The 26,523-nt window shown below is 36.3% G+C and overlaps 1 protein-coding gene across 8 annotated transcripts in view; it reads left to right on the top strand.

Annotated features, from left to right (window-relative positions):
- STK33 (serine/threonine kinase 33) overlaps nt 1–26,523 on the top strand; it is a 57,326-nt gene that overhangs the window by 135 nt on the left and 30,668 nt on the right. For 4 of the 8 annotated variants that reach the window (XM_087717676.1, XM_087717682.1, XM_087717646.1 and 1 more), the window contains exons 2-3: nt 14,467–14,531; nt 23,724–23,861. Coding sequence is in view for 2 of the 8 variants with exons in the window: in XM_087717682.1 (XP_087573808.1) it covers nt 23,820–23,861 (42 nt within the window). In the remaining 6 variants the exon portion in view is untranslated. Of the gene's footprint in view, nt 1–19; nt 41–14,466; nt 14,532–20,855; nt 21,086–23,723; nt 23,862–26,523 lie in introns of those variants that run through there. The other 4 variants (XM_087717660.1, XM_014055218.2, XM_014055215.2 and 1 more) reach the window with 4 other exon arrangements.

Below are 26,523 nucleotides of genomic sequence, written 5' to 3'. Positions count from 1 at the left end.
CAGGGGGTGAGAGGATGATGATGATGAGGAGGACATGCCGGTGAGGTACAGAGGGTCGAAAGCGGGCGAACGGGGACGTTTTAGCCAGCGGCTGCCGCCGAGACGACGCGGACAAGCTGCAAGTTGTCCAGTTGCCATGACGACAGCGAGGATGCTCGCCGTCTTGGGGAGCCCAGAGCCGCCGGTTGCAAGGAGGGGGGAGGGGAAAAAGAGTAGCGTCTCCGCCGGTTTAACCCCCCCCCCCCGGGTTTCTAAACTCGGGTGCTTTATCAGGCTAGCGATATTCAGAGCGGCGTTGCGTTTGTTGTAGCGGGGGTGGGGGGGAGCCCAACAGTCCCGCGTTAACTTCAAAGCTATCACGTCCCTCTTAGCCAATGTGCTTTCTTCAAATGCTGTTTGAGGGGGGAGAAATACGTGAGCGATACATTCAGAGGAAGACAACGTGCAAAAATGGACCGATTGCAATTAGAGCCCATATTGCACTTTGCCTTCTTAGTAGCACTTTAGTTTTGTTCTGGCAAACGAAGTAGGAAGTTTTACAGAGTTCTGTGAGACTTGCTCCTAAATAAAATGATACGTGATTCTAAATTGATACAGTGATTATTCACATTGGTGCTAACAAGCATCTTCCTATTCAGTTGACATTTATTTATTTGTTTGTTTTGTCCAGCGTGTATAAGATAAAAGATACAAGTATATACAAGATTATGAACGCATAAAATGGATACGAATAGATGGGGTTTACATAGGCAGTAAGACAGAAATGCTTAACCTTTATTAAGAAATAAAATGATGGAATTGAGCATCTTGTTAAACGGTAATTTAGCGAGTTCTTCCTGAAATGTGTTGTTTCCAGAATGAGTATATCTATATTTCAGTTGCACATAATCCTGAAAAATAGAAATGTTTGCCCACTAATTCCCCATCTTAGTATTTATCATGTAAATTTACACCATTAATTGATTGGTTGGTTATGTGCCATCAACTTAGTATTGGTTCTTAGTGATCACATAGATAGATATATTTTCTCCATGGCAAACTGTCCCTAACCTGGTCCTTCAACCTGGTCTTACCGCACTGTTGTATCATTTAAATTGTCACATTTAATCACAATTTTCAATGTCAATGTCAATTTTTTTTATCTGGACTCTGCATAATTTTAAATGTTTATAATGTTGATATTTTTTCCTGCTGTGCTTTTATCAGTTGCGCAATTACATACACTCTTTTCCTTAAAGAATACTTTACTTTCCAAATTTGGAAATTTGTTATAGATTATTAGCCCCAGATTTCGACTGTCTGGAATTATTGTCACATTTCTAATTATTTTATCTATTTACAATAATTCCAGCTTCTATGACTTGTAGTATAATGGAATGATATATATAGAAAAACTGGCTTTTGATACTTCAATGTACGCTTGTGTATTGATAGGAAGGTAAGTAGGCAGAGATTTAGAAAAGCTGGATAAGTAATGCTGAACAGAGGAACAAGAAAAGAAATAGTTGAGTCCTTTTGTTGTTTAAACTAAAGAAGGTGGTCTGATAAGGAAATACTGATGTGGAATATCAAGTTTTGTAACATGAGCTTATGTAGTTTAATTGGAAAATCTTATTTCATATTATTTTGACTCCTTATAATTATTTTCTTTTGGCAGAGTTCTGATATGATATACAAGTCTAATCCTTTATGCATTCTATGTTTAAACACCAGTCTTGAATTCTTATACAGAATACACTGAGTTAAAAAAGAAAATGTGTCATTTGTTGTTTTATTTTAAGCTATTTTGTCCTTCTAAGATACCAGTTTGTAGCAGTTTGAAAAAAAAGAACTTAAAACACTCACTTCATCCATCTGCAATTTATATAAATGGAATTTTAGGATACATTTGAGGTTTTCATACTGTAAACCTCTCTCTCTCACACACACATATACACAGAGAAGAGAGAAGGAGAGTTCTATCTATGTAATCTTATTTGCTGCTTGGATTTTTACACAATTCACAGCACACACTAAGAAAAACTTGGATAGATCACACTAAACACCAGTTTAGCTATAATATTACAATAGCTGCCAACCAGAGACAGACTACATCAGATAATGGAGGTAGTATTTGCAACTCTTGATAATATCTCTGAATTTGTATGGTCCTCTTCTAAGCCCGATATTATCTTGGTTATGAATTCAATACATAATTGATGTTCTTTGCAAAGAAAAGTTTTGTTATGTGAAACAAAAATATTTGTATGGATTTAAAAAAAACATTAAAATAGACATACAACAACACTAAAGAAAAAGAAAAAACTGTGCTAGATCTAAATAAGGTAGTAATTTATAAAGAATTATTAGATGAACAAGAATTAAAATCTAACCAAGAGTTGAAGTGCCATGGAATAAAGATAGACTGGTGGCCATATTTACAAATTCGGACAAGATACAAAAAATATTTAGAACAATGCAGCATCTATAAGGAACAACAAGAATTAGATAAAATAATACAGGGGGCAGAGGAAAAAATGATCACTAAAGCATACAATTACTTTTTGAGATTCAAAATGGAGGAGGAAATGGTAAAAGAGACGATAGTTTGGGCAAAAATTTTTAAATACAATATTGAATGGGAAAACTTTGGGGAAAAATTACAAATTAACATTGTCAGCAGCATATAAACAAAATCTCTATAAAATGTTTTATCATTGGCATTTACGTCCAGTGTGATTGGCAAAAATGTTTCCGAACAGATCTGTGGAATGCAACAGATGCAAATATAAACAAGGCACATTCTACCATATGTGGTGGACGTGCCCAAAAGCCAGGAAATATTGGATTAAAATAAAGGTATGGATAGAAGAAATTACAAAAAAATAAGAGAAAACATAAGTAAGAAAATCCAATATTCATGCTCCATATAATAACTGTGGCTAGAATTACATTTGTTCAAAACTGGAAACAAGATAGTATCCCTTCTGATGTAATGGTAATAAAAAAGGTACTTTTTTAGGTACAAGCTAACTATGAAATTAAAAGAGAAGAGAAGAAACAGTATTACACGATTTGGAACATATGGTATAATTGGCTTGAAAACAGAAATAAAGAGCATTCATAAAGACTACTAGAAAGGTATATAAAAAAGAAAGATATTGTATATATTTGTAAATATTGATTTGTTAATGTACATATATGAATAAAAGAAGAAACAGACATTGCGATCTCTAGAACTTAAAATATATTGCTCACTTAGCTTTCCTTACCCTCTGCTAACATCATCAGAGTGTTAGCAGTTAATATATGAATAAGCATACAGTATATGGAATAAGGATATATAAAGAAAGTTGAAGTAGCCATGATGTAAATATGAATGATAGTGATACTGACACTGTTACGAGTGGAAAAGTGTTAAAGTTGAAATATGTGTAATAAAAATCATTTAAAAAAGAAGAAAAATATTATATTAAAATAGCACAGCATCCTAGGACAGTGATGGCTAACCTTTTTCTAAAAGCATGCCGAAATTGTGTGTGCATGCACTATCACATACGTGCCTAGACCCACAATGGAATGTGCCACACCCACCTGCACAAGCACACATGGACCCCCCCCTCACATGCACGTGGACCCCCCATGTGTGTGGGGGGGAGTTTTTACCCTTCCAGGCTCTGAAGGAAACAAACTTCCAGTTGGTCCATTGGGCCTGTTTTTTGCCCTCCCCAGGTTCCGGAGGCTTTCGTGAAGCCTGGGAAGGCGAAAATGGTCTCCCCTGGTCCTCTGAAAGGCCGAAAATCAGCTGGCTGGCATGCGCATGTGCGCCGGAGCTGAGGGCTGGCATTCTGGCAAATATGGCTCCACATGCCACATTAGTACGTGTGCCATAGGTTCACTATCATGGCTCTATATTGTGTGCATTCTTGTTTGCTCCCTTTGTTTTTCCACAGTAATATTATTATTGCTTATTGCCAATCAATAGGTGCAGCTAGTTGTGTCCATGCTGTGTTAAAAATTCTATGTAGCCATCTGCTGCTTGAATGATTTCTGTTGGTGGACTATCTGTCCCTGGTGCTTTGTATTTGGGTGACTTTTTAACTTTTGAACAACTCTTGCTTCTTCCTCAATCAATATTTCTGGCTCTAGCACTGTTATTTTGAGATCTTGTGCTGCTTCCTCTAGGTATCTCCTAGGGGATTGAGGAGCTTTTTGAAGTCTTCTCACCACCTTTCTATCATTTCTGATGTTCTACTAGTGGCCTTCTGTTCTTGTCATTGATTATTTCCATGGGGTTATAATTATCCTCTCTTTTCCATATACTTTTGACTACTTTGAAAAACATTCTACAGGTTGATTTCTTATTAGCTGTTAATAATTTTCTGAAGCATTCCAAGGAATTTTGTTTTGCTTTCTTGATCATCCTGTTGGTATCTCTGCATTGTAATCTGTAATTTATATTATCTTTCCCCCTGATTTTATCCAACATTTGTATAATTTTCTTTTTAACTTTATTGCTTCTTTAACCTCTTCACTCCATCATACAGCGTGTTTGATCCCATTCCATCTTTTTCCACTTCCTTTTTCTGCATAGTTCTGCAATGTTAAGCAAAGTAGTTCTTCCATTCATCCTCCTCATTTGCCACTTTTGGTCACAGTTGACTAAATATTGTCTCCATCCTTTGTTGTAATTTGTCTATTCTTAATTACGTTTTACTATTTTAATTAATTCATGGTTTTTATTTGATTTTTTTCTATTAATATTAGAGTTGTCATGTCTTGCTGTTAGCTCTACATTCTTGTGATTGGTGTTACATATTCCATTGGGAATAATTTTTGCATCAAGTATTTTGAAACTTCTTTTTACTCTTGTTAATATGTAATCCATCTTACTTTTAGTGAGGATGTTACACCATGTACAACATTGTGAGTCTTGGTGGTAAAAAGTTGGTGTCCAAAGTCCAGTATCCTTTGCCTGTTCTCTTTCCTTTCACTATTCTTAGCAGCATGGGGGCTGATGAACTGTTAATATTCTTTTCTGTTAATACCCAGTCTAACATTGAAATCTCCCATTACTTAACAGTACATTGTTATTATTAGATTCCACTTTCTCTATCGCCTCAGATACTGTGTTTCCCCGAAAATACGACCTGTCCTGAAACTAACGCCTTGCCACATTTTTTGCGTGGTCAAAAATATAAGCCCACCCCAAAAATAAGCCCCCTGGACACACACGACCCTCCGGCCAGGCAGAGCACCGCTCACCGACCTAGCGGTATCGCAGCTCCCGCCAAGCCACAGGAGCTGGGGGGGGGGGGGAAAGCACTCACATTGCTTGGCATCTTCAGGATACTGCTAGTTTGGGGAGTGGCATTCTACCTGGCCGGAGGGGGAAATTGCCAGGCAGCTGCTCCCTTGCAAGTGGGCTCCCGAAGAGCCGGGCACAGCTTCAGGTGCGAAGCAGCCTTGTGTGTGCTCTATGATTGTGGGCTGGCTGCTGGAAGACTCTCTGTCCAGAAGACTCTCTGTCTGGCAGCCAGCCCACAACCATAGAGGGCACTCCTAGAGTGGCCTCTGCTGGAAGACTTGGAAGCTGGAGAAGAAGTTATGCTCAGAGTGCGGCGGGGGCGGAACAGGCACTCGTGCAACCCCCTTCTCCAGCCGGGCAGAGCTCCATGCACTGACCTAGGGGGTATCCCGAATGTGCCAAGCCTCGGGATCTGGGGGGGTGGGCAGAGCGCCACATAGCTTGGCACCTTAGGGATACCCCCAGGTCAGTGAATGGTGCTCTGCCTGGCTGGAGTTGCCGGGCGACTGCTCATGAGCGTGGTCACCTCATGGTTGCTTCGCCCCTGAGGCTGTGCCTGGCTCTTTGGGAGCCAGTTCGCAAGGAGCAGCTGCCCGGCAACCCCAAAACAATAAGCCCTCCCTCTATAATAAGCCCAAGGCCATATTTCGTGGGGCAAAAGAAAATAAGACCCTGTCTTATTTTCGTGGAAACATGGTAGTTCATCGAAGAAATCCTTTTGTTCTTCTGTGTAATTATCATTGCATGGGGCATATAATTGTACAAATGTTTCAGTTTGTTCTCTTCTCTTGATTTTCAATATTATTATTTTCTCTGAATAGTTGATGTCCAGTGTGCATTTTGTTATGTCTGGATGTTCAAGAAGCACAATCCATTCTTTGCTGTGGCCCCTCCTCAGTGAATAAACAAGTATCCTTTGTGAACTTTTTTTACTACCATGTGGTTTGCATCTTCTATTGGCTAGTCCCATTATTTTGATCCTTCTTTGCATTATTTCTACCATTTCTTCTGTTTTATTTCCCAAGCCAGCAGTGTTCAAAGTTCCTATTTTGTATTTCACTATTCTGTTTCTTAGTACTTTAACATGGCGGTTATTTTTTGTTTCATCAGCCCATTTGTATCTCATTATAATTTCTATAGCAATATATTATCCATTGCCCTCTTGCTGGGCCTGTTGCAACTTCACCAGAAGCCCTTTAGCAAGGCCATCCAGGGTCACCTAGGATGTCCTTTATGGCTGCCCTTATGGTCCTGTAGCACAAGGTCATACCATATTTCGCCCATTCCTAGTAATCACTTACTTTGTTCTGTTAACCACCTCTCATGACGCGAATAGATTTAAAAGAAAAATATATTTCTTTGAAATGTATAAGGGATAATTTTACAATATTATCTCTTTGTACCCTTTCAAGAATCCTACTCTGTTCTTCATGGACACTTCATAGTTACAGTACATAAAATTTCTTGGAAAGAATGTTGAGATTACCTGACAGTTAAGCAGCCCTTCCTGAGAATAACTTTTTATTCTCTGATATAAACTTTGTCTCTGAATTTTTATTATCCCTGCAACTTTTGATTTTTTAGAATAGAAAAATCTATTATTAATATATTGTTAGGTTTGCCAGATCAAAGAACAATGCTATTCATTTAGTCCAATTATCTTATTTTCCAATAAGTGCATGCATGGAAGGCCACACACATGCATGGAAGGCAAGTTTGCTTGTGCACTCACAGTGTTGAACCAGTGGTAAACCGAAGTGAATCCCACCGCTGTATACAATGAAGTTAAATTTGATAATGTTGAATATATCATCACTGTGTTTGTAAGCAATAGTTTATGGTCTAGCATTTTGTATGAATCCAGCCATTTTGTTGTTCAACAAATCAAGATTAAAAACAACATTGTTTGGCCTATGTAAGAAGCTAGCCAAAATGTATTTGCAGGGTTTTAGCTGGATAACAATAGCTGCTTAATTATTCAAAAAATATTTCTGAAACCAAATTCTGTGTATTTGCATTGCCCTATTTTTTTTTCAGTTGGATATATGTATATGTATATATCCAACTGAAAAAAAAATAGAGCAATGCTACAACAAGTAGTTGAGGAAGCTAACTAGGCAAGAATGCAAAGATTCTATTGAAGGCACTGCTCCTAGCAACCAACCACGTCTGTATGAAACACAAGCATGGTGAACTCCTTTGTTCAATGGATCATTTTTCCATTTAACAGGAGACTGTCTAGGTTTTATAAGCAGTTTGCTTACATAATGTTTTGCACAATTCCTTTCTCATGAGTTTTTTAAAATTATGATTATGAATTTAAGAGCCTAATTTGAAAAAACGCTTAAAGTGTATTGGAATGATTTTATAAGCTTGTGAAAGGCAAACTACATTAGTACACAATGGATTATCATAATACAGGGTGTAGTTTTTTATGTTATGGATTAGTATGAATCCATCCATTATAGCTTAATGCTTTACGTAAACTAACCGGTCAGGTTTAACATAATGTGAAAATCAGGCCAACAAATGATAATAGTATTAACAAACAAAATATTATAGTCACAACATAATATAAAACACGGAGATTTAACGCTAAGATGCTATTAGTCATTACTGTATTTGTTTTATGTGTGCAATATTATGGAATACGTATTACTGGGTAGGTATACTCAATTTATTTTAAAAGACATTCATATACCATGGAATGGAGTGGAATGTAAGAGGGTTTGGGCTAGAAAGGTAGAAAGGTTAGTTAGGTGCATAGGCACTACTAAATTTCAAACTGTATTCTGCAGTGTTGCTTTTTAAACCCTGAGGAAATTACACACCATGAACATGAAGGCATAAGAAGCACACCAGTGAGTCTACATTTTATTTATTTCCACCTCTGTGGAAATAAAAAAATCGATTTTCTGATGGTTTGGCAATAATTATTTATGTTACATAGATAAGGACATTTAAAATCATGGTTCACCAAATTCAGAAGTACAAATAGCTAGAATGCACCAATATACTGTAAAATCCTGGTTAGTTTAATTTGTACAAGAAAGAATGGGACCAGGGTGCCATCTTGTGGAAAAAACAAATAATAACATTGTTATCTGACAAAATATCATTTATTATTACTACTGACTGACAAAATATCATTTATTATTACTACTGACTTAGGTGCTAGAAATATTTATAATATAAATATAAATATTTATAATTAGACATGTATAGTTATTTTTAAAAATATTTTAAATGCATGTATAATACCTACAATTTGTCACTTATAAGTTTGTGACTTGCAAATAGTTTGCAGAATACCAAACTAGCAAAATATGGCTTTTAGTTCAGCAATGCATTTTTATCTTTACTTTTTCTTTTTCATCATGGTACTAAATTAAATTGAAAACATAAAAACATTTCATATCTAAGGCATACCTTTCAGCATTTGTGTTTATTTCAGATAAAAGTAGAAAGATAATAATCTCAATTTATTTCCTTTTAAAAAGAAAATAATTTAATGGAATATAAAGTATTAAAACACACTTGTTTGGAGAGTTTCAGAACTATTCTCTTTAAATAATTACTCAGAATTATTGCTCTATATTATCTAGTACAGGCACATACACTGAAAACTTTGCAGTAGCTTTTTAAAATAAAATACATTTAAATTTCTTTTATCCGTAGACTTGAATATTTTCCATATGATTTTAGTTTGTAAACTGTGGAATTGGTGGAATTCTGCAATTCCTGCTCTGCCTTGAAATTATTTATAAAGTAAAGGTTACCTTTGCACATATGTGCTCGTCGTTCCTGACTCTAGGGGGTGGTGCTCATCTCGGTTTCAAAGCAGAAGAGCCAGCGCTATCCAAAGATGTCTCCATGGTCATGTGACTAACATGACTAAACACCAAAGGTGCATGGAACGCTGTTACCTTCCCACCAAAGTGGTCCCTATTTTTCTACTTGCATGTTTACATGCTTCTGAACTGCTAGGTTGGCAGAAGCTGGGACAAGTAATGGGACCTCACTCCGTTATGCAGCACTAGGGATTCGAACTGCCAAATTGTCAACCTTTCTGATCGACAAGCTCATTGTCTTAGCCTATCAAATTATTTTTATTCATATATAAATATGATCTGTTTTTCTAGTGTACAAGAGGCTAGACTGAGTGTTTTACTCATGATTCAGTACATAAGTCTAATCCAAATGTTTTGCACCAGTGTTCTGAATGACTGTGCATGAGAATGATTCTGTAGAGAAGGATGCAGTGGGTCAATTGGAAATACAGTCAAGGTTATAGACTTCCCAGAAAAAGGATGGGGCATTTTGAATGGGATCAGGAATAGGATTAACTGGAGGCTCATTTATTTCAAGATAAAGTTGAAATGATCAGACAAAATTTAAAAGAGGAGAAGAAAGAAGATGAAGGGACAACTAGAAAGTAAAATGAGAGGGGTTGTATAAAGCTGCAAAGTGGATATGAATAGATTGCCAAGAAGTAGAATAGCAGCTTTATCATAATGCGACTAAATAATAATTAGTATTAACCTTAGAAAATGAAAATAAAAATAAGTTCCCTAATTCCCTAATGAGGTTCAGATGTGTGTTATATGTATGGAAGTGGAAATCAAGTTTTTTCCTAATAGACAGACAATGTGGGACACCACACTCTTTTTAAATATATTGTTCATTATCTTTACATTTATTTATGTGAAATAAACTTTTAAAGCCGTACAATTCTCATGTAGTTTTAACTTCCATTTTTTAAGCTCACATTCACAGTTCTCAAGTCTTCTCCATCTACAAATTCAGTTTTAAAAGAATTTCATTTCCTAATATGCTTATATATGTCTTAGGGTACAAATAAATGAAATTTAACTGGTAGTCATTTGTTGTGACTCAGCAGATGTCTTCTGTGAGTCTTTTCAGGATGCAAGATTAACACTGCAGCTGGGGCTCGTGAGTGGCGTGTTCTGGGGATAAAAGGACAGATGGTGCCACGCCCTGGTTGCAGGAGTCAACGTTCCTTGGTTCGTTCAACATGGTTTGATCACCGGTTGTGGTTTATGTCAGATACACTTGGATGAGTGCTTTGTTTTTCTGTAACTCTGATTTGTAGAGACTTTGGAAGAAGTGCTTTGCTTTCATTTTGTTCAACTTGTGTTGCCGTAAGAAAGATTTGTTTTTCATTCCGTTATCTTCAGGCAGAGACTGTAATTATGTTATTTTGGGGCTCACAGCCAGTCTGAGCCGAGAACTGATAAAGAGAGTTCCTTTTAAGTTGTTTGCCTGTCATCTGTTATCGAGCCGAGAAGGGGGGACAGAACAGTCATTGGTGTCTCTTAAATTTCCATGATCACTTAATGCCAACTCTCACCCTTCTGCTTATGTTGAGGATTATTTAGATCAGGGGTGTCAAACTCATGTTGTCACAGTGTTATCACGTGACGTATTGTGACTCCCCCCCCTTCGCTAAACCTGCCATGGGCATGGCCAGCGTGTGACACATCCATGGGCTGCAAATTTGACACCCCTGCACTAAATCATAAAATCAGACTCCATGAATATGCTTCTGCTGCATTTTAGTCTTGGTAGGTGCTCTGGAAAATTATGATTCTAAAGCAGCGTGTCAAACTTATGGCCTGCGGGCCAGATGCATCACATGGTGGCCCCGCCCGGTTTAGCGAAAGGGGAAAAAGTCCTGATATATCATGTGACGCCACTGTGACGCCATGAATTTGGCACCCCTGTTCTAAAGCAATATAATAAAAGCTTATATGTAAGGAAAGATGGTTTTTCTTTCACTGGAAGGAAAATAGGTTTATAGTTATGTTTCTGAAAACTGAAAGCTTTCACGAGAGCTGCAACTGATTACAGTGTTTTCAGGTTTCACTCTCTGTCTCTCTGTGTGTGTTTGTGTGTGTGTTTGTGAGTATGTATGTGTACATGTAATTAAAGTGGTTCTCTCCCCAAAACTCTTAATACTTGAAGCTAAAGGGCCTTGTCTTAAACACACTCTCATCTGAGTGGAAGCATAGAAACTTCAAAAGAGTAACTTGTTTGTGTAATTCCCAGCCTTATGCTCTTCTTTCAAGGAAAGGGGAGAGATTAGAAGGCAAAGAAAAGCCAAGAGTGTGAAAGTGAGTAGTCTTGCCTGTTTCCACTTTCCAACTAGAAAGAACAATTGTGATTATGTGACTTCCCACTTAGTGACCACTTTGCTTAGTGGTGGAGTTGCTGGGCCCAATTAGGGCCATTAAGTGAGGACTACTACCTGTGCTTATCCTAAACAGCCTATTGAAAAGAAACAACAATCTTTGCTTGGAGGGCTGTTAAGACTGATTTAGCAAACGTAGAATGTTAGAGTTTTAGAATTAAGAAAGAAATTACTTTGCTATAACTAGCTCAGAAACTAATTTGAAATGGGTTCACATAGTGTTTTTTTCATATTAGAATCACATGCTTTGTTAATATTTCCAATTTAATATTATATGACTATTTTATCCTTCTTGGAATGCTATCTAAATGCTTTTTAGAATATTTGATTTCTTCAGATCCTACCGTAGAACAGGTTAAAGCTATGAAATATTTGAAAGCCATATATTTAATTTTCAAAGCTTTTAATATCTAGAATTACAAAGAAATTATTTTTCTGAATCATATAACAGTAACTCTGTTTATTGCAAGCAGACTTTTCTTGCATTAATATCTGTCTGTGCACTGTAGTGCTTTATAATATAACTATGACCTAGGAGCAGCCAGTTCAGGATATGTAAAGTTGGGGATTTCCATCTTATACTAGTGCCAAATTAAATGAAAATTTACCTGGACAATAGTTCTTCTGTTATCTTACCTCAACAGATAAAACAAATACCATAAAATAGCATTTTATTACTAGGCAAGGTACAAAAGATGTTTAATACCATCTGCAAAAAGGGTAGATAAGAAACATTTGTGCTTTTATTAGTGTGAGTAATTCCATCTTTCAGTAAATATGGAATAAAATCAATAGTGAAAAAAGCAACAACTTACAATTGAGCAGTCCTGCTAAACTAGATGATTTGAACATTATAAAATATAACCTTTCACTTATATTATTTTAATCTATTTAAAAGGTGAATACAGTCCCATACAAGTGCACATACTTTAAAATCTATCCATTGGCATATATAATATATAACATTATATATGTTGTATACAAAATACTGCTGCACTCTCTAGGTAGATAGGTTCATTCAAATTGAGTGCATTTTAGTTCATCTCTTTTCCATACCACTATTTTGTATGTTTCTAATTTGTTCTGAGGCTTCATACTCCAGGAGCAAATGTAGGAACTGTTCAAGATGATAGTAGCTTATTAAGAACCCTTTCCACTGACAAAACAACATCTGCTGTTGGAATGCTATTCGTGGTTTCAGCTCAAAACATAAATATGCATGTGCTGTCTAACTTGCATTTAGGCAAAGTATTTAACATTGGAAAGAATGCACTTGAATTGATACTGGGTGTTACTCCTATGATGAATCGAATATTATGGTTACCCTCTTATGATGTACGGTACTGTAATGGCGTTTAGTGATGGGTTTGCATTGTAAGATGTGATAAAGCAGGTCTGCTTGAGCTAATAAAGAGGGTGTTTTTCTCTCTCATTTGTTGAAACACTTTCAGTTTTCCCACTCTTTTAAAGTTCCATTTAATTTGGGAGAAACCATGGGTTTTTTATGTGTGAGAATGCTGAGGACAACAAGTGTAATTTCGTGATTGTTTCAGTGTTCCTTAAACAGGAGTAAAGTCTGATATCTAATTTCATTGTTTTCTTCAAATGTGAATCTGAAATCACATGCAGTACAGGCAAACACAAATTAGAGCTCTCATTTAGATATTCTTCAGTAAAGAGGGATTTAGAATGAAGGTATATGGGGTAAATGGGTAAACAAGTTAGGGCCATATACATATGTATAGCTAATATGAATTATTGTGTGTGCACTATGCACATATTTTTTCTAAACAATGGTACATTTATTATAGTTCTTTTTAGGAATATGTAATTGAAATTGGTAACTGAAGAGTTACCAATTAATGTATTAATTTAGATTAATCATAATCTTTGGATGCATGTTTCTGAATATTTCTAAGATTAATGTACTAATCACATTTTAAACTAAAACTTCAGATACCTCAATGTATGTAAATCTATAGCAAAATATCTGGTTCATCTATCCAAGCAAGTGATTTAACATCAGTTATTCTAGTCATTAAATTTCTTTCCTCATTTATATAATGAATATACATGAATGTTTCTGTCAGAAAAAAGCAGCTGGGAACATATCTTTGGAAAAGTATGAAATACTTTAATTTCAATAAACACATATTATTTTATAAAACATGATAAAGTTCTTCAGAAAGTATTTGTAAAAGCTTAGTTATGAATTTGAATCCATAGTTCATTGGCCCAAAATTGACATTTTTCTTTGAAATCTAGTTATTTTTATGATTACTGCCATTTAGCTAAGCAGCATTTTAATAGAGGAAATATAATGTTTCTTCGTTTATTAGCTATATATTTCTTTACAAGCACCTTTGGATTTGACTTAATTTTTTAGATCTTAAATGGAGGTATTTATATAGTCCCTAAATGATTAAGATATGTAATATTATCTAATATTCAGTTATTTGCTTAATTTACAGAATATAGTTCCTCAGAAAATCATATTTTTGATGTATCCATAAAAATGATAGTTGTATTAGATGGGAAGATCAACAAGAATCATATAAGGCAATCTTATCTAAGTATATTATATATTTTACATGTAGTGTTCCTAGCAATCTGTTACCTCAATTAGCAGGTTGACTAGTTATAGAATTACTTCTACTTGTACAGACTTGGTCCTTGTTACCCTTGGATGCTTTCATATATAATCAAGCATTTGTTCCCACCCTCTTGGGGATCTGGCTTTTGAATTTTCCTTTTCCAGATGTGCTCCACTGATTATAAAGCCTTGGCATCCAGCCATTGAAAATCCAACAAACCTTGCGGTTGCTCTAACTGTATTACTATATAACTTGGAAGTTCTCAAATGTCCTTTGTGTATTTATCATTGTGGAACAGTGAGTAAAATGGAGAGTCCAGTATTATATTTAAGTATAACAGAAAACTTTTTTCCCATTTCTTGTTAACAATATAGGTAATGAGAAAGATATGAAGTCATGTTGCTGCTTTTGTCCTGCAAATTAGATGTAAATGAATCAGGTAAGAATTGTGATTTTTAATCAATTTAATTAAAGTGCTAGGTGTATAGTTCCTTCTCCCTTGGGTATTCTTTAGAAACAAACTAGACCTTTCTGTTAAAAAACATTATATATTTGGAAGAATAAAGATAGTTAATGACATCAGTAAATTGATGTCCATGTACTTGTATAAATAAAACTTCATGCTCGCCACTCATAGAAAAAGATAATCACAGCTCCTGACAATCTTCTTTCACCTTTTATATATTGCTTCTTTCTTCCTAAAAAGATACATAGTGAAGTAAATAAGAATACTGGAGATAATTTTCTATAGAAAACAAAGTTCCACTAAACTGAGAAACAGATTAAACACTACATCAAAGTAAAAGGTAAACAACAATTTCTGGTTTGGAATTATAATGTAGTCGTGAGGAATTTATATAAGACTTTTTTTTAACACTACAGACAGGAAATAGTGGAATAGAAGATAAGGGAAGTCACCCTGCAATAGGATCACTATGTATGCCTCTGTGTAGGAAATCTAAATTCTCTTTGAGGGAAATGGGCGGTTTAGAAACATGAAATAATCAATCAATCAATCCCCAGGATTGTAGTTTGGATTTGCCCCCACTCCAACTGTTCTTGCAAATTACTCTGAAAAGCCACTTGCACAGTTCTTAATTGCATTAATAGCAGTAATTGACTTTAATTTGCATGTAGAATATCAGTATATGATTTAAATAAATGCTAACACACATCTAATCCACATGTTTATTTTAAGAATGTATTTCTCACTGCCTCAATTCCTAGATACTACATTCTGCTGTTTGAAGTGGGTAAACTTTGTAGTTTGTAGACTACTAATATGAAAACAACTAGCACATACTGGTATATCTAATTTCAATTTCTGCAAGTGTATGTCATATATTTGTAGGTTAAGGTTGCAGACTTCAGACCTGCTTATTCTAAATATTGTACATTATGACATCTATTTAAAGTAAGTTTTTTTCAAATTACCATCATGTAGCATATGCTAAAAGATAAATTTACACAGATTTAAGTCGGGTAACATCTGTTTGGAACTGGTCTTAGTGGGAGCAGTTCTATCTTTTTTCATACATTTTTTTTTACAAGATTGCAGATGAGACTGTAAATATAAATATTTGAGAAAGTAAATTTCTGTTCTGTACAAAAAAAATCAAGATGCATACTTTACCTTCTGATCCTCAGTCCAGAATGTAGTATTTTTATTCCAAATTGATTGTAAATGGAGATAAAAGGATGGCCGGTGCAGTTTGTCATTGGAATTGACAAACAGCTTTGTCTCAGAGCCTTCCCTTATGAATCAGGCTGTATGTCATTCCTTTTCAGTCGGGACGGTATATCTTTTCAGTTCAGTTATTTGATTTAGAGTTTACTACACTGCTTAAAGTAAATAAGTCTTGCTTTTAGGCAAGCAATGACTTTTTGACTTGGGTGGCTATTTGTCTGGAACGGGGGATATGAGAACTCAGATGTAGACTTTTACTAGCATGGGGCCCTCTGGATGTGTTGGGCTATAATTTCCTTCTAACATATTCTGATATGCTGATTGTTTTTATTTTTTAATTCAAATTTTGTGTTTCCCAAATTGATGAGATTTTTTTTAAAAAGTAGGATTTAGAATATCTCATTTTATGCATACCGTATTATAGAAAGTGGTGAAAATAGGTGAGAGTATATAGTGACTGATTCATATGGCAGAATCTTTGCAATTATTTATATATTTAAGTTTAACTTCTATTCTGAGGATCCAAGTGTCAATAATTATCCTGGATAGTAGATATAAATTGATCCTTAGACAGGAAAAACTTAAGGCATAGGTATAAAATAGGCAGTCCCTGGCTCAGCAATAGTAACTGTGAGAGGGATCTAGGTGTCGTAGTGGACCACCACTTGACTATGAGCCAGCAGTGTGCTGCAACTGGCAAAAAGGCGAATGCAGTGTTAGGCTTCATCAATAAAGGGATAGCATCAAGATCATAAGAAGTGATAGTACTGCTTTATACTGTACTAGTGATGCCACACTTGGAATATTGCGTCCAGTTCTGGTCACCAAGTTACAAAAAAGATGAGGCCCTAGAAAGAGTGGACAGAAGAGTAACAAACATGATAAGGGGTCTGAAGGCTAAACTGTACAGTTAAAGGAACTTGGTATGATTAGCCCAATGGAAAGATGGTTTAGGCGTGATATGATAGTTGTCTCTTGGTACTTGAGGTGTTGTCATAGAGAAGAGTGGGTTGACTTATTCTCTAAAGGACCTAAGTGTAGAACAAGAAGTAGGGGAAGCCAGTCAAAGAGAGATCCAACCTGGAACTAAGGAGAAATTTCCTGACAGTGAGAACACATAATCAATGGAACAGGTTGCCTACCAGAAATGTGGTTGCTCCATCACTGGAGGTTTACAAGAAAAGATTAGTCAACCATTTCTCTGAGATATTGTAAGGTCTCCTATGTTGGGCAGGGGATTGGACTAGAAGAACTTGAAGTGCCTTTCAGCCCTGTGATATTCTAGTGTAGGCCAGTCTATTCTATATACTTGAATGGACTATGGAATATATTCACTCCACTCCACTCCACCCTATTCAATTTCTATATAGAAATACTGGATTGCATCTATACTGCATGCTTCAATTTTCTTTACAGTTTCAAAGTTACAATGGCTCTGAAAAAATGATGTATGACAGTTTTTCACACTTATGACTGCTGTAATATCCTCATTATCACGTGATCAAAATTCAGATGCTTGGAAACTGGTTCATATTTATGATGGTTGTAATGCCTTGGGGTCATGTGATCAGCTTTTACAACCTTCTGACAAGCAAAGTCAATGGGGAAGCCAGATTCACTTAACAACCGTGTTACTAACTTAACAATTGCAATGATTCACTTAACAATAGTGGAAAAAAAGGTCATAAAATGGGGCAAAACTCACTTAACAAATATTTCACTTAGCAATGTAAAAGTTGGGCTCAATTGTGGTTGTAAATCGAGGACTACTTGTACTAGCTTACCTCTGTTTAGTGTCCTGCCAGTAGAAGACCAATGAGAGTTATTTTGCTTATTTTCACCCTTTCTGAGGCTTGAGCTGTCTAAAAATCTGCTGAGGAAGTCTGAGGGATTCTTGGCGTAATTTTTTTTAGAGGATGCAAGCAGTTGCAAAATGAGAGAAGTGGCAGTGCTTACCTTTTCCTTGTAGCACTATTGCTCTGTTTGACCACACATTGATCAAAAGAGCTCTTCTAAATAAAGAATGTGAACTTTGGATTTAATTCTTTATAAAAATAGACTTGAAAAAAGAGGGATATAGGAAAAATAAATGTAAGATTATAGATTTCCCCAAATATGCAGATAAATATTATAAAACTTCTAAAAAAACATCAATACTTGGAAATGATTTTGTGTATTGTGAAAAAAAACCCTTCAACCATAACTGGCTAGAAATCTTTTAGATGAAAAGATTAGAACACAAATTTTCTAGCCAGGCTTCACATAACAAAGAAAGAGGATTTTTAAGCATTGGAAAAATGACATGGTGATGGCCTTTCAAACAAGGAAATGAACCTTTTCCCTGAGAAAATGAAATCTTGCTCATTTCTCAGTTACCTTTTAAGCTTTTCAACCTGTCAATGAAATTGTGTAATCAAATAATAGCGTGCCTGAGGCTTATTGCCTTTTCTTGAGAAGTAGTATCATCAAATGATGTGCTCTATTGCTTTTAATCACACTGAGCCAGAGATTCCTTAAACTTAGAATATTGGTTTCAGTGGACTTATTCTAGAATTTATATCATATAAATGTTCACTTAAGAAAAATATGATCCAATGTAAATAATAGAATACCATAAGCAAAAGAAAATAAATGGTTGTATTTTATTTTCATGTATGTATTTAAATAGTATTTTTCTCTACTTAATTCTTTACTTAATTTTTCCAGCCATTTGCTTCCATTTCATATAACATTAAGCATAATTATGATGTTTAAATGAGTATACTGTTTTTCTTTTTCTTTTAAAAAACAGTTCTATTTTGTAACAGAGCCCTACCATGTATTTAATGTTGAGCTAGAATTACATTTTCTAGTTTTTAGCTGTTAAATATAATTTTCTTTCCTCTGGGATTGGGCTTTGAGATGGGAGGTCAGAGAAGCTTCAGTAAATACTGAGAGCAACACAGGCTGGAGTGAGAGGTCAACTTTACCATTAAAGTCGAAAGGGGATAGGCGAAGCAAGGCATAATCCTCAACAGAGAATGAGAGGAGGGAGCTATGCACATTTGCAGAAGGATTACTGCAAAAATCAATTGCAATTTATTGTTGAAGGGTCCTTGGTGCTCTCTGAGCTTGCTTGTTTTCTTGCAGACATTTCATTACCCTAACTAGGTAACATCATCAGTGCTGGTAAGGAGTGATGTTTGCTGTCAGTTTATATTCTGGTGCCTTGCCTGTCTGTGTGTGTGTGTGTGGGGGGTTCCTAGAGATTCTTTGGTTGGACTGTTTACAGATGGCTCTTTGGCAGTTTCTTGATTGGGGTGTTGCTTACTTGATTGTGGGTCTGAAGTTAACCTTGGAGTTAGAATCTTTATTGTTGCCAAGAGAACTGGATAAAATGACCGAAACATTTTGAATATAAGATTCTGGATGTGCAAGTCAGAAGACCCTTCTATGTTATTGGGAAATAAATAGTAGTTCTGATATAACCAGATCAAAATCTCAAGGAAGTCTGGTTGTTTATGGTGCCCTTATTAAAAGAAGAATATCACACTATCCAGGGACACACATAATTGATACATAGAATGAGAGAAATATACACCAAGAAAAAATTGAAATGGTTAAAGTGGAAGTGAAGTACATTAGGATAAATTAGGAGTAAGTGAACAATGCTGCCAAAAGGGGGGCATTTTAAATTAGATGAGTATATAATATATCTTCAGGACATGAAAACTAAGAAGGAATAGAATGGTAGTAAAAAAATTGCTAAGTACGTGCTTATCAGTAACCCAGTAAATAAACCCAGGATCCTTCGTATTGGATTTAGTGGATATAATGTGAAAATTGAAATCAAATTGACCACATCATTGGAAATAAACAATATAGAAGTGCAATCTAGTTAGCTGGGACAGTCAAAATACAGAACAGAACAGACATGAGCTATAGAGGTCAAATATACAGATTACACTTAGAAAATTGAAGTATGTCTGCCAGTGGGATTTGACCTGGAGGACATATACCCAAACAATAAAATCAATGTAAGGGAAAGACTTACTTGGTGTAACTAATGTGAAAGATAACTTGAGAAGCTCGGAGAAGCTGTAAGAGCCATTGTGTAATTCAAAACAGAAAATAAAATACCCTGCAAAAATTTCCAAGAAAAAGATCTAAGTGGCTTTCAGATCTAGGCAGTGGTTTCAGACCACGAGAGACAAAGTAAGCCAGAAAATGAAAGGTTAGGCAACAAAAAAGAACACACAATATAATGGCCGCACATAGACTTTCAGTGTCAGGTAAGAAATAGGTATACTTCAGAATAACAAACAGAGGGGAAGTATAAGTACTTTATAAAATCATATTTGCTTTAAATAGATTTCTTAAAACAATGGAATCTTTTCACTTTCACCTAGAAAGTACATACTAGAGAGGTGTTGTGCACAGAGATGAAAACAGAAATTTAAAAGCACTGCCTGAGACCTGTATGGTGCAGATACAAAGAGCAGATTAAACCTAGGAAGGAAAGCAATGGCAAACTGAAATATACCATATTTTTTGGAGTATAAGGCACACAGTTTGCCCCCCAAAAAGATGGTGAAAATCTGGTTGTGTCTTATACTTTGAATGTCACCACCTGGTTCATCTGAAGAAGAGGCAGGTGAAGCGGGTGCTACGCAGGAGGCATAAGACAAAGTAGCTCACCACTTGGCCTCCCGCTTCTTCAGACAGCCCACTTGGAGGGCGGTCAGCTTCTGATCCTGGCCTGGAAGACAGATCTGGCCAGAAGAAATGCACACCCTGTTTTTGCAATCGAGGAGGAAAAAGAGCATTTCAGGTGGTGAGTAGTTCCAGGCTGCACCACAATCCCTGCAGCCTGGAACCGCCTACCGCCTGAAATGGTCTTTTTCCTCCCTGATTGCAAAAATGGGGTGTGTACTCCTCTTGGCCAGATCTGTCTCCCGGGCCAGGAGTAGAAACCGCCCGCCCTCCACCTGGGTTGTCTGAAGAAGTGGGAGGCCAAGTGGTGAGCCACCTTGCCTTACATCTCTCACACAGTGCCCTCTTCACCTACCCCTTCTCAGTTCCAGGCAGCCAAGATCGCCACGCTCTGAAAAACACTCTTTTTCCTCACCAATTGCAAAAACGGGGCATGTGTTCCTCCTGGCCAGATCCATCTCCCATTCCCAGCTGCTCCTGCTGAATCAGGCTGCAATAATGTGCTGAAGCTGACCTGGCTGTTTGCTGCAAGGATGCTAGCCAGATTAATACCGATGGATTCTGGTAGGCAAAGCCAGAAACTTTTTTTCTGGTTTTCCTCTACAAAAATTAAGGTGCGTCTTATATTCCGGTGTGTCTTATACTCCAAAAAATACGATAATAATAGAGAGTGAGAATATCTGTATGACAACAAAGATCCAAATATTTAAAAAATAATGTTTATTCAGTGACAAGGCTTCAATTGGTTGAGGAAACCTGTAATAGTAGTGTTCTAACATTTTAAAGTCACTGCTTTGGCTAGTGACAGTAGGCTTCCAGACTCAATTCAAGGTATTGATAATTACCTATAAAGCCCAGTATGGCACTGTATTAGGGACAATGTTGCTAATTGTGATTCAGCTTATACTTTCTATATTAGTCATCTGCAGAGGGAATAAAAAGGCTTTGAATTGGATATATTTTCTGTCAGCCCTTCAGGATAGATCAGAGTAAGAATTCAATGTTATGTAGGCCAGTTTTATTTTATTATAACAAACTCTTGTAAGTCTGAGTGTGCTTTTCCCTCCTCCCTTTATCTTTGTGAGTACTAGGGAAGGAGTTTTCTGAGGTTTTATTCAAGGACAATCCTGTCCCAAACTCTCTTATCAGACTGTTATCTTGGTGGGCCCCCTTTCTCTTGTTCTTCAAAGCTATTCCCTCTGCTCTCTACATTGGTTAGGATCAACCCACGGAATCATTGCTCTTCTACTCTTCTGATCAGTGCTCTTTACTTTTGATGGAGGCCAGCAGAGAGGACTAAACACATTATTTTCACCTTCTTCACACTTCAATATGGGCTGGACATGGGGAGACAAAAGAATGCCATTTTAGAACATTTTAGAAAATTTCATACCACCATTCAGATAATGATGTAGTCTGTATTATTCTAGTGAAAAAAATGGAGTGGAGGGGGGGATACATTTTTAATAAATTAGTATTAATGAGCTAAAATAAAATAATTCAATGCCAGTGGAGAATTTTTGATTATATATATTTTGATAAAAATTCAAGTATATAAATTGAACAAATGTTACCTGTCTTCTAATACAATTGTGTCAATTATGCCTTTAGTCTATAACCACAAGCCCAAAATATTCCTAAATACAACACTTAAATAGGCAAAGAATGCCTTCGTGTGAATATATAATAAAAGGCTTTTAACTTTTCTTAGTAGAAATAAAGCTACAATTACACCGTATTGGCTTGAGCTATTTTATTAATATGCAATTATTGCTTTTAGAAATGAATAACATGACACTAATTCTTTAGCTCACAATGGACTTCCTATAGCATTCAAGTCCAACTAAGATTTCCTTGTTATTTTCATTTTGAATATTGAAAGCTTTTGTTAGTTTAGAAAGAATAATAATAAAGTTTTCCCTTACTTTTGTTTATTATTAGTCTTATGTTTAATTATGTTGCCTTGTCCTTTTTTGGTATGTTAGGAATGCTTTCAAATAGATTATGAAACAAGAAGAGCAAAAGAATGACCATTTGATATGGTTTGTTAACATTAAAATTTTCAAGAAGTTCCTTAAGTTAATTATTTCTTGGTACCTGTGTGGTAGACAAAACATACTCTCATTTTGCACAGTTGACCATTAAATAAATGACTGTATCATATGTCATGGACAACTGATTTCTGTGTTGTGCTTGGTGTATCCTGAACATTATATTAAGTATTGAGTGAAGTAAAGTTTAAAGTGTGGAATATCTTTTTCCCCCTTATATAGTAAATAATTCTATTTGTTTTCCTTACAAATGAAAACTGGAGAAGCAAAAAAAGAGGTGGGCACTAAAAGCTGTCATAAAGCTGTTAAATGTCAATATATTCAATTAAAACATATTTTACATATTTTACTTTTCCTAAATGGGTTTGGAAAATCCTAAGCCATCTGATATGTTTTAAATACTGTAAGTATTGCTAGGGTAGAAAATGTCCATTTGCATGAAATATGGAATGAACTTTGATACATATGATTTGGGCTTGCTTGCTAATACTGTAGTCCTATTTTGTGTTGTTATTCCAATTATTATTAATGTGATTTTGCACAGAAAAATATGTTTAAAATTGTTAACGTGATATAAATTATTTACCAAAAGTTTTAGCTTATTAAGAATTCTTGGTTCTTTGGGTTAGAATATAGTGAAGAAGATAGTTTTGCTTTGTTAAAAAGAAACTATTCAGATTTAAACTGTTGGATTGAGGTTACAAAATCATTTTCAATCTTAAATTCTCCAGTATTGAAACAGAAAGATTGATCTCTTTGGTTCTGCAGCAGCAAAGTTTAATTTGTTGTTTCAAAACTGAATTGCCATTACACTGTATATTGATTATACTAATAGAGCCATGATGTATTATGGAGTGTTTGTGAACTTTATTTAGTAACTTCAATCTTTCAGTAATTTAGGGTTTAAGAACTGTTTTTGGAACTACAGGGGATGCTGAACTTGCCAAAGACCCATGACTCTTGTTCAAGACAAGCAATTTGTGGTATAGAATGAAGCATTAAAGAACTATGTTTTCAAAACAAATAGAATTATATATGGTCTGACAAGCATTGTCTTAAATAAAATGAAATGAGATCCAAAGGCAGGGTTTCAAATTTTATCCAAGATTTCAAGTTCTACCAACTGATACATCCTTATCAAACACATCTTTAATTATTCATAACTTGGTTTTGATTTCTTGTGATTTTATTGTCTTTTTAGATAGCTCATGAACATTAAAGGGATCGAATCTGTACTTTTGACATTCAGTGGCATTCAGTGATTTCTATCTATCCGGTATTGCTACTATTCCTTTCCATGACAATATTGCCCATTTCATCATGGGCCTCACTTTATGAGGTAAGATTTTTTTACAATACATTAACTACTTCTTTTCTAATAATGGATGGTTATCATGGCTAGCATGGAGGAGGAGATTTGGGGAGCAGATTAGGGACAGGCTGGAACATCATTCTGATTATGGGTAGGGGAGACAGGGACCAGGCCATACTTGGGTAAAAATGGCCTCTATGTATTATACTGGTTCTGGCCTCCTGTATTCAGTCTCATTTTCAAACCATTAGATTTTCAGAGCCCCTGAGTTTTGAATGCTACTGCTGCTACTAAATACCAGTTAATCTGCAATAACAGCTTCTGCTTGAGCATCAGGTGGCAACCATGATCAGGAAGGCTTTTACATAACTTCATTTTATTCACTTATTGTGCTCTTTCCAGGACCAGAACAAATTTCCTATGGTCATTCATCACTTGATCACATCTTGAATGGATTACTGCAATGCACTGTACATGGGGCTGATCCACTTTAGTTCGGTGGTCCCCAATCTTTGCAGCTTGGTGGCCCGGCTTGGTGGGAGGAGGAAATAAGGGAACTGGGCTGTGCAAGGAGTGGGCTGGTATGCCCTGCTTTAGTACATTGGTCTCCAACCTTTCTGGCTCTGTTGACCAGCAGCCACAGTGGGGAAGGGAATAGTTTCATGTGGGTGAGTCACTTGCACAAATGTAGTTTCACACATGTGCATGCTTACCCACCACTTGTGTGGCCTGGTTCCCAATAGGCTGTAGCCTGGTACTTTGCCGTGACCTAGGGATTGCTGATCCCTGATTTATTACATTAATACAATACAATAGCAAAGTTGGAAGGGACCTTGGAGGTCTTCTAGTCCAACCCCCTGCCTAGGCAGGAAACCCTATACCGTTCCAGACAAATGGTTATCCAACATCTTCTTAAAGACTTCCAGTGTTGGAGCTGTTCCACTGATTAATTGTTCTGTCAGGAAATTTCTCCTCAGTTCTAATTTGCTTCTCTCCTTGATTAGTTTCCACCCATTGCTTCTTGTTCTACCCTCAGGTACCTTGGAGAATAGTTTGACTCGCTCTTCTTTGTGGCAACCCCTGAGATATTGGAACACTGCTATCATGTCTCCCCTAGTCCTTCTTTTCATTAAACTAGACATACTCAGTTCCTGCAACCCTTCTTCATATGTTTTAGTCTCCAGTCCCCTAATCATCTTTGTTGCTCTTCTCTGCACTCTTTCTAGAGTCTCCACATCTTTTCTACATCATGGTGATCAAAACGGAATGCAGTATTCCAAGTGTGGTCTTACCAAGGCATTATAAAGTGGTGTTAACACTTCATGTGATCTTGATTCTATCCCTCTGTTTATGCAGCCTAGAACTGTGTTGGCTTTTTTGGCAGCTGCTGCACACTACTGGCTCATATTTAAATGGTTGTCCACTAGGACTTCAAGATCCCTCTCACAGTTACCATTATTGAGCAAGATACCACATATACTGTACCTGTGCATTTCGTTTTTGTTGGCTAAATGTAGAACCTTACTCTCTTCACCATTGAATTTCATTTTATTAGATAGTGCCCAATGTTCAAGTTTGTCAACATCCTTCTATATCTTGAGCCTATCTTCTGGAGTATTGGCTATTCCTGCCAGCTTGGTGTCATCTGCAAATTTGATGAGTTCCCCATTTATTCCCTCATTCAAATCATCGATGAAGATGTTGAAGAGTACTGGGCCCAAAACAGAGCCTTGGGGTACTCCACTGCATACCTCCCTCCATGAAGATACAGTTCCAATGAGGAGTACACGTTGAGTATGGTTGGTCAGCCAGTTACGAATCCATCTGGTGGTAATGCTGTCTAACCCACATTCTTCTACTTAGTAAGTTATGGTCTTCTAGTAGTAGGTTATGGTCTACCTTATCAAATGCCTTACTGAAGTCCTAGTAAACTATATCGACGGCATTCCTCTGGTTCACTAATTTTGTCACATTATCAAAGAATGCAATAAGATTAGTCTGGCATGATCTGTTTTTGACAAACCCATGTTGGTTTTTGGCTATTACTTTGTTTGCTTCTAGGCGTTCACTAATTCGTTGCTTGATTATCTTTTCCAGAATCTTTCCTGGTATTGAGGTTAGGCTGATAGGTCTGTAGTTTCCTGGATCTGTTTTTCCCCCCTTTTTTGAAGATGGGAACCACATCAGCTCTTTTCCAGTCCTCTGGTAGTTCCCCGGTGCTCCAGGATCTCTGAAAGATATAGTTCAGTGGTTCTGAGATCTTGTCTGCCAGTTTTCTTAAGAACCCTGGGGTGCAATCCGTCCTGGTGATTTCAACTCGTCTAGGGTAGACAGGTGTTCACTTACCATTTTCTTCCCTATTTCAACTTGTGTTCCTAATCTGATTTTTGTGGTGCTGTTTTTGATAGGTTGGACTGTTTTATCCCTTTGTGTAAAGACAGATGCAAAACATGAGTTAAATAATTTTGCTTTCTCCCTGTTGCTTGTCACCTTCTTGCCACTTTCTCCCAGCAATGGACCAAATGTTTCCTTAACTTTTTTCTTGTTTTTAACATGTTGGAAGAAGCTTTTTTTGTTATTTTTTACTTTTGTGGCAATCCTTTCTTCATTGTGAGCCTTAACGTTCCTCACTTCATCTTTACATGCTCGGGCTACATTATATCCTTGCTCTATGAGCTGCACTGGATTC

Source organism: Thamnophis sirtalis, unplaced genomic scaffold (genome assembly GCF_051295495.1).
Source record: "Thamnophis sirtalis isolate CommonGarterSnake01/CBP01778 unplaced genomic scaffold, rThaSir2_p1.2 scaffold_1, whole genome shotgun sequence".
Classification (NCBI taxonomy): Eukaryota; Metazoa; Chordata; class Lepidosauria; order Squamata; family Natricidae; genus Thamnophis; species Thamnophis sirtalis.
The sequence above is the reverse complement of the archived record's forward strand: the minus strand, read 5'-3'. Positions and strand labels throughout refer to the sequence as shown.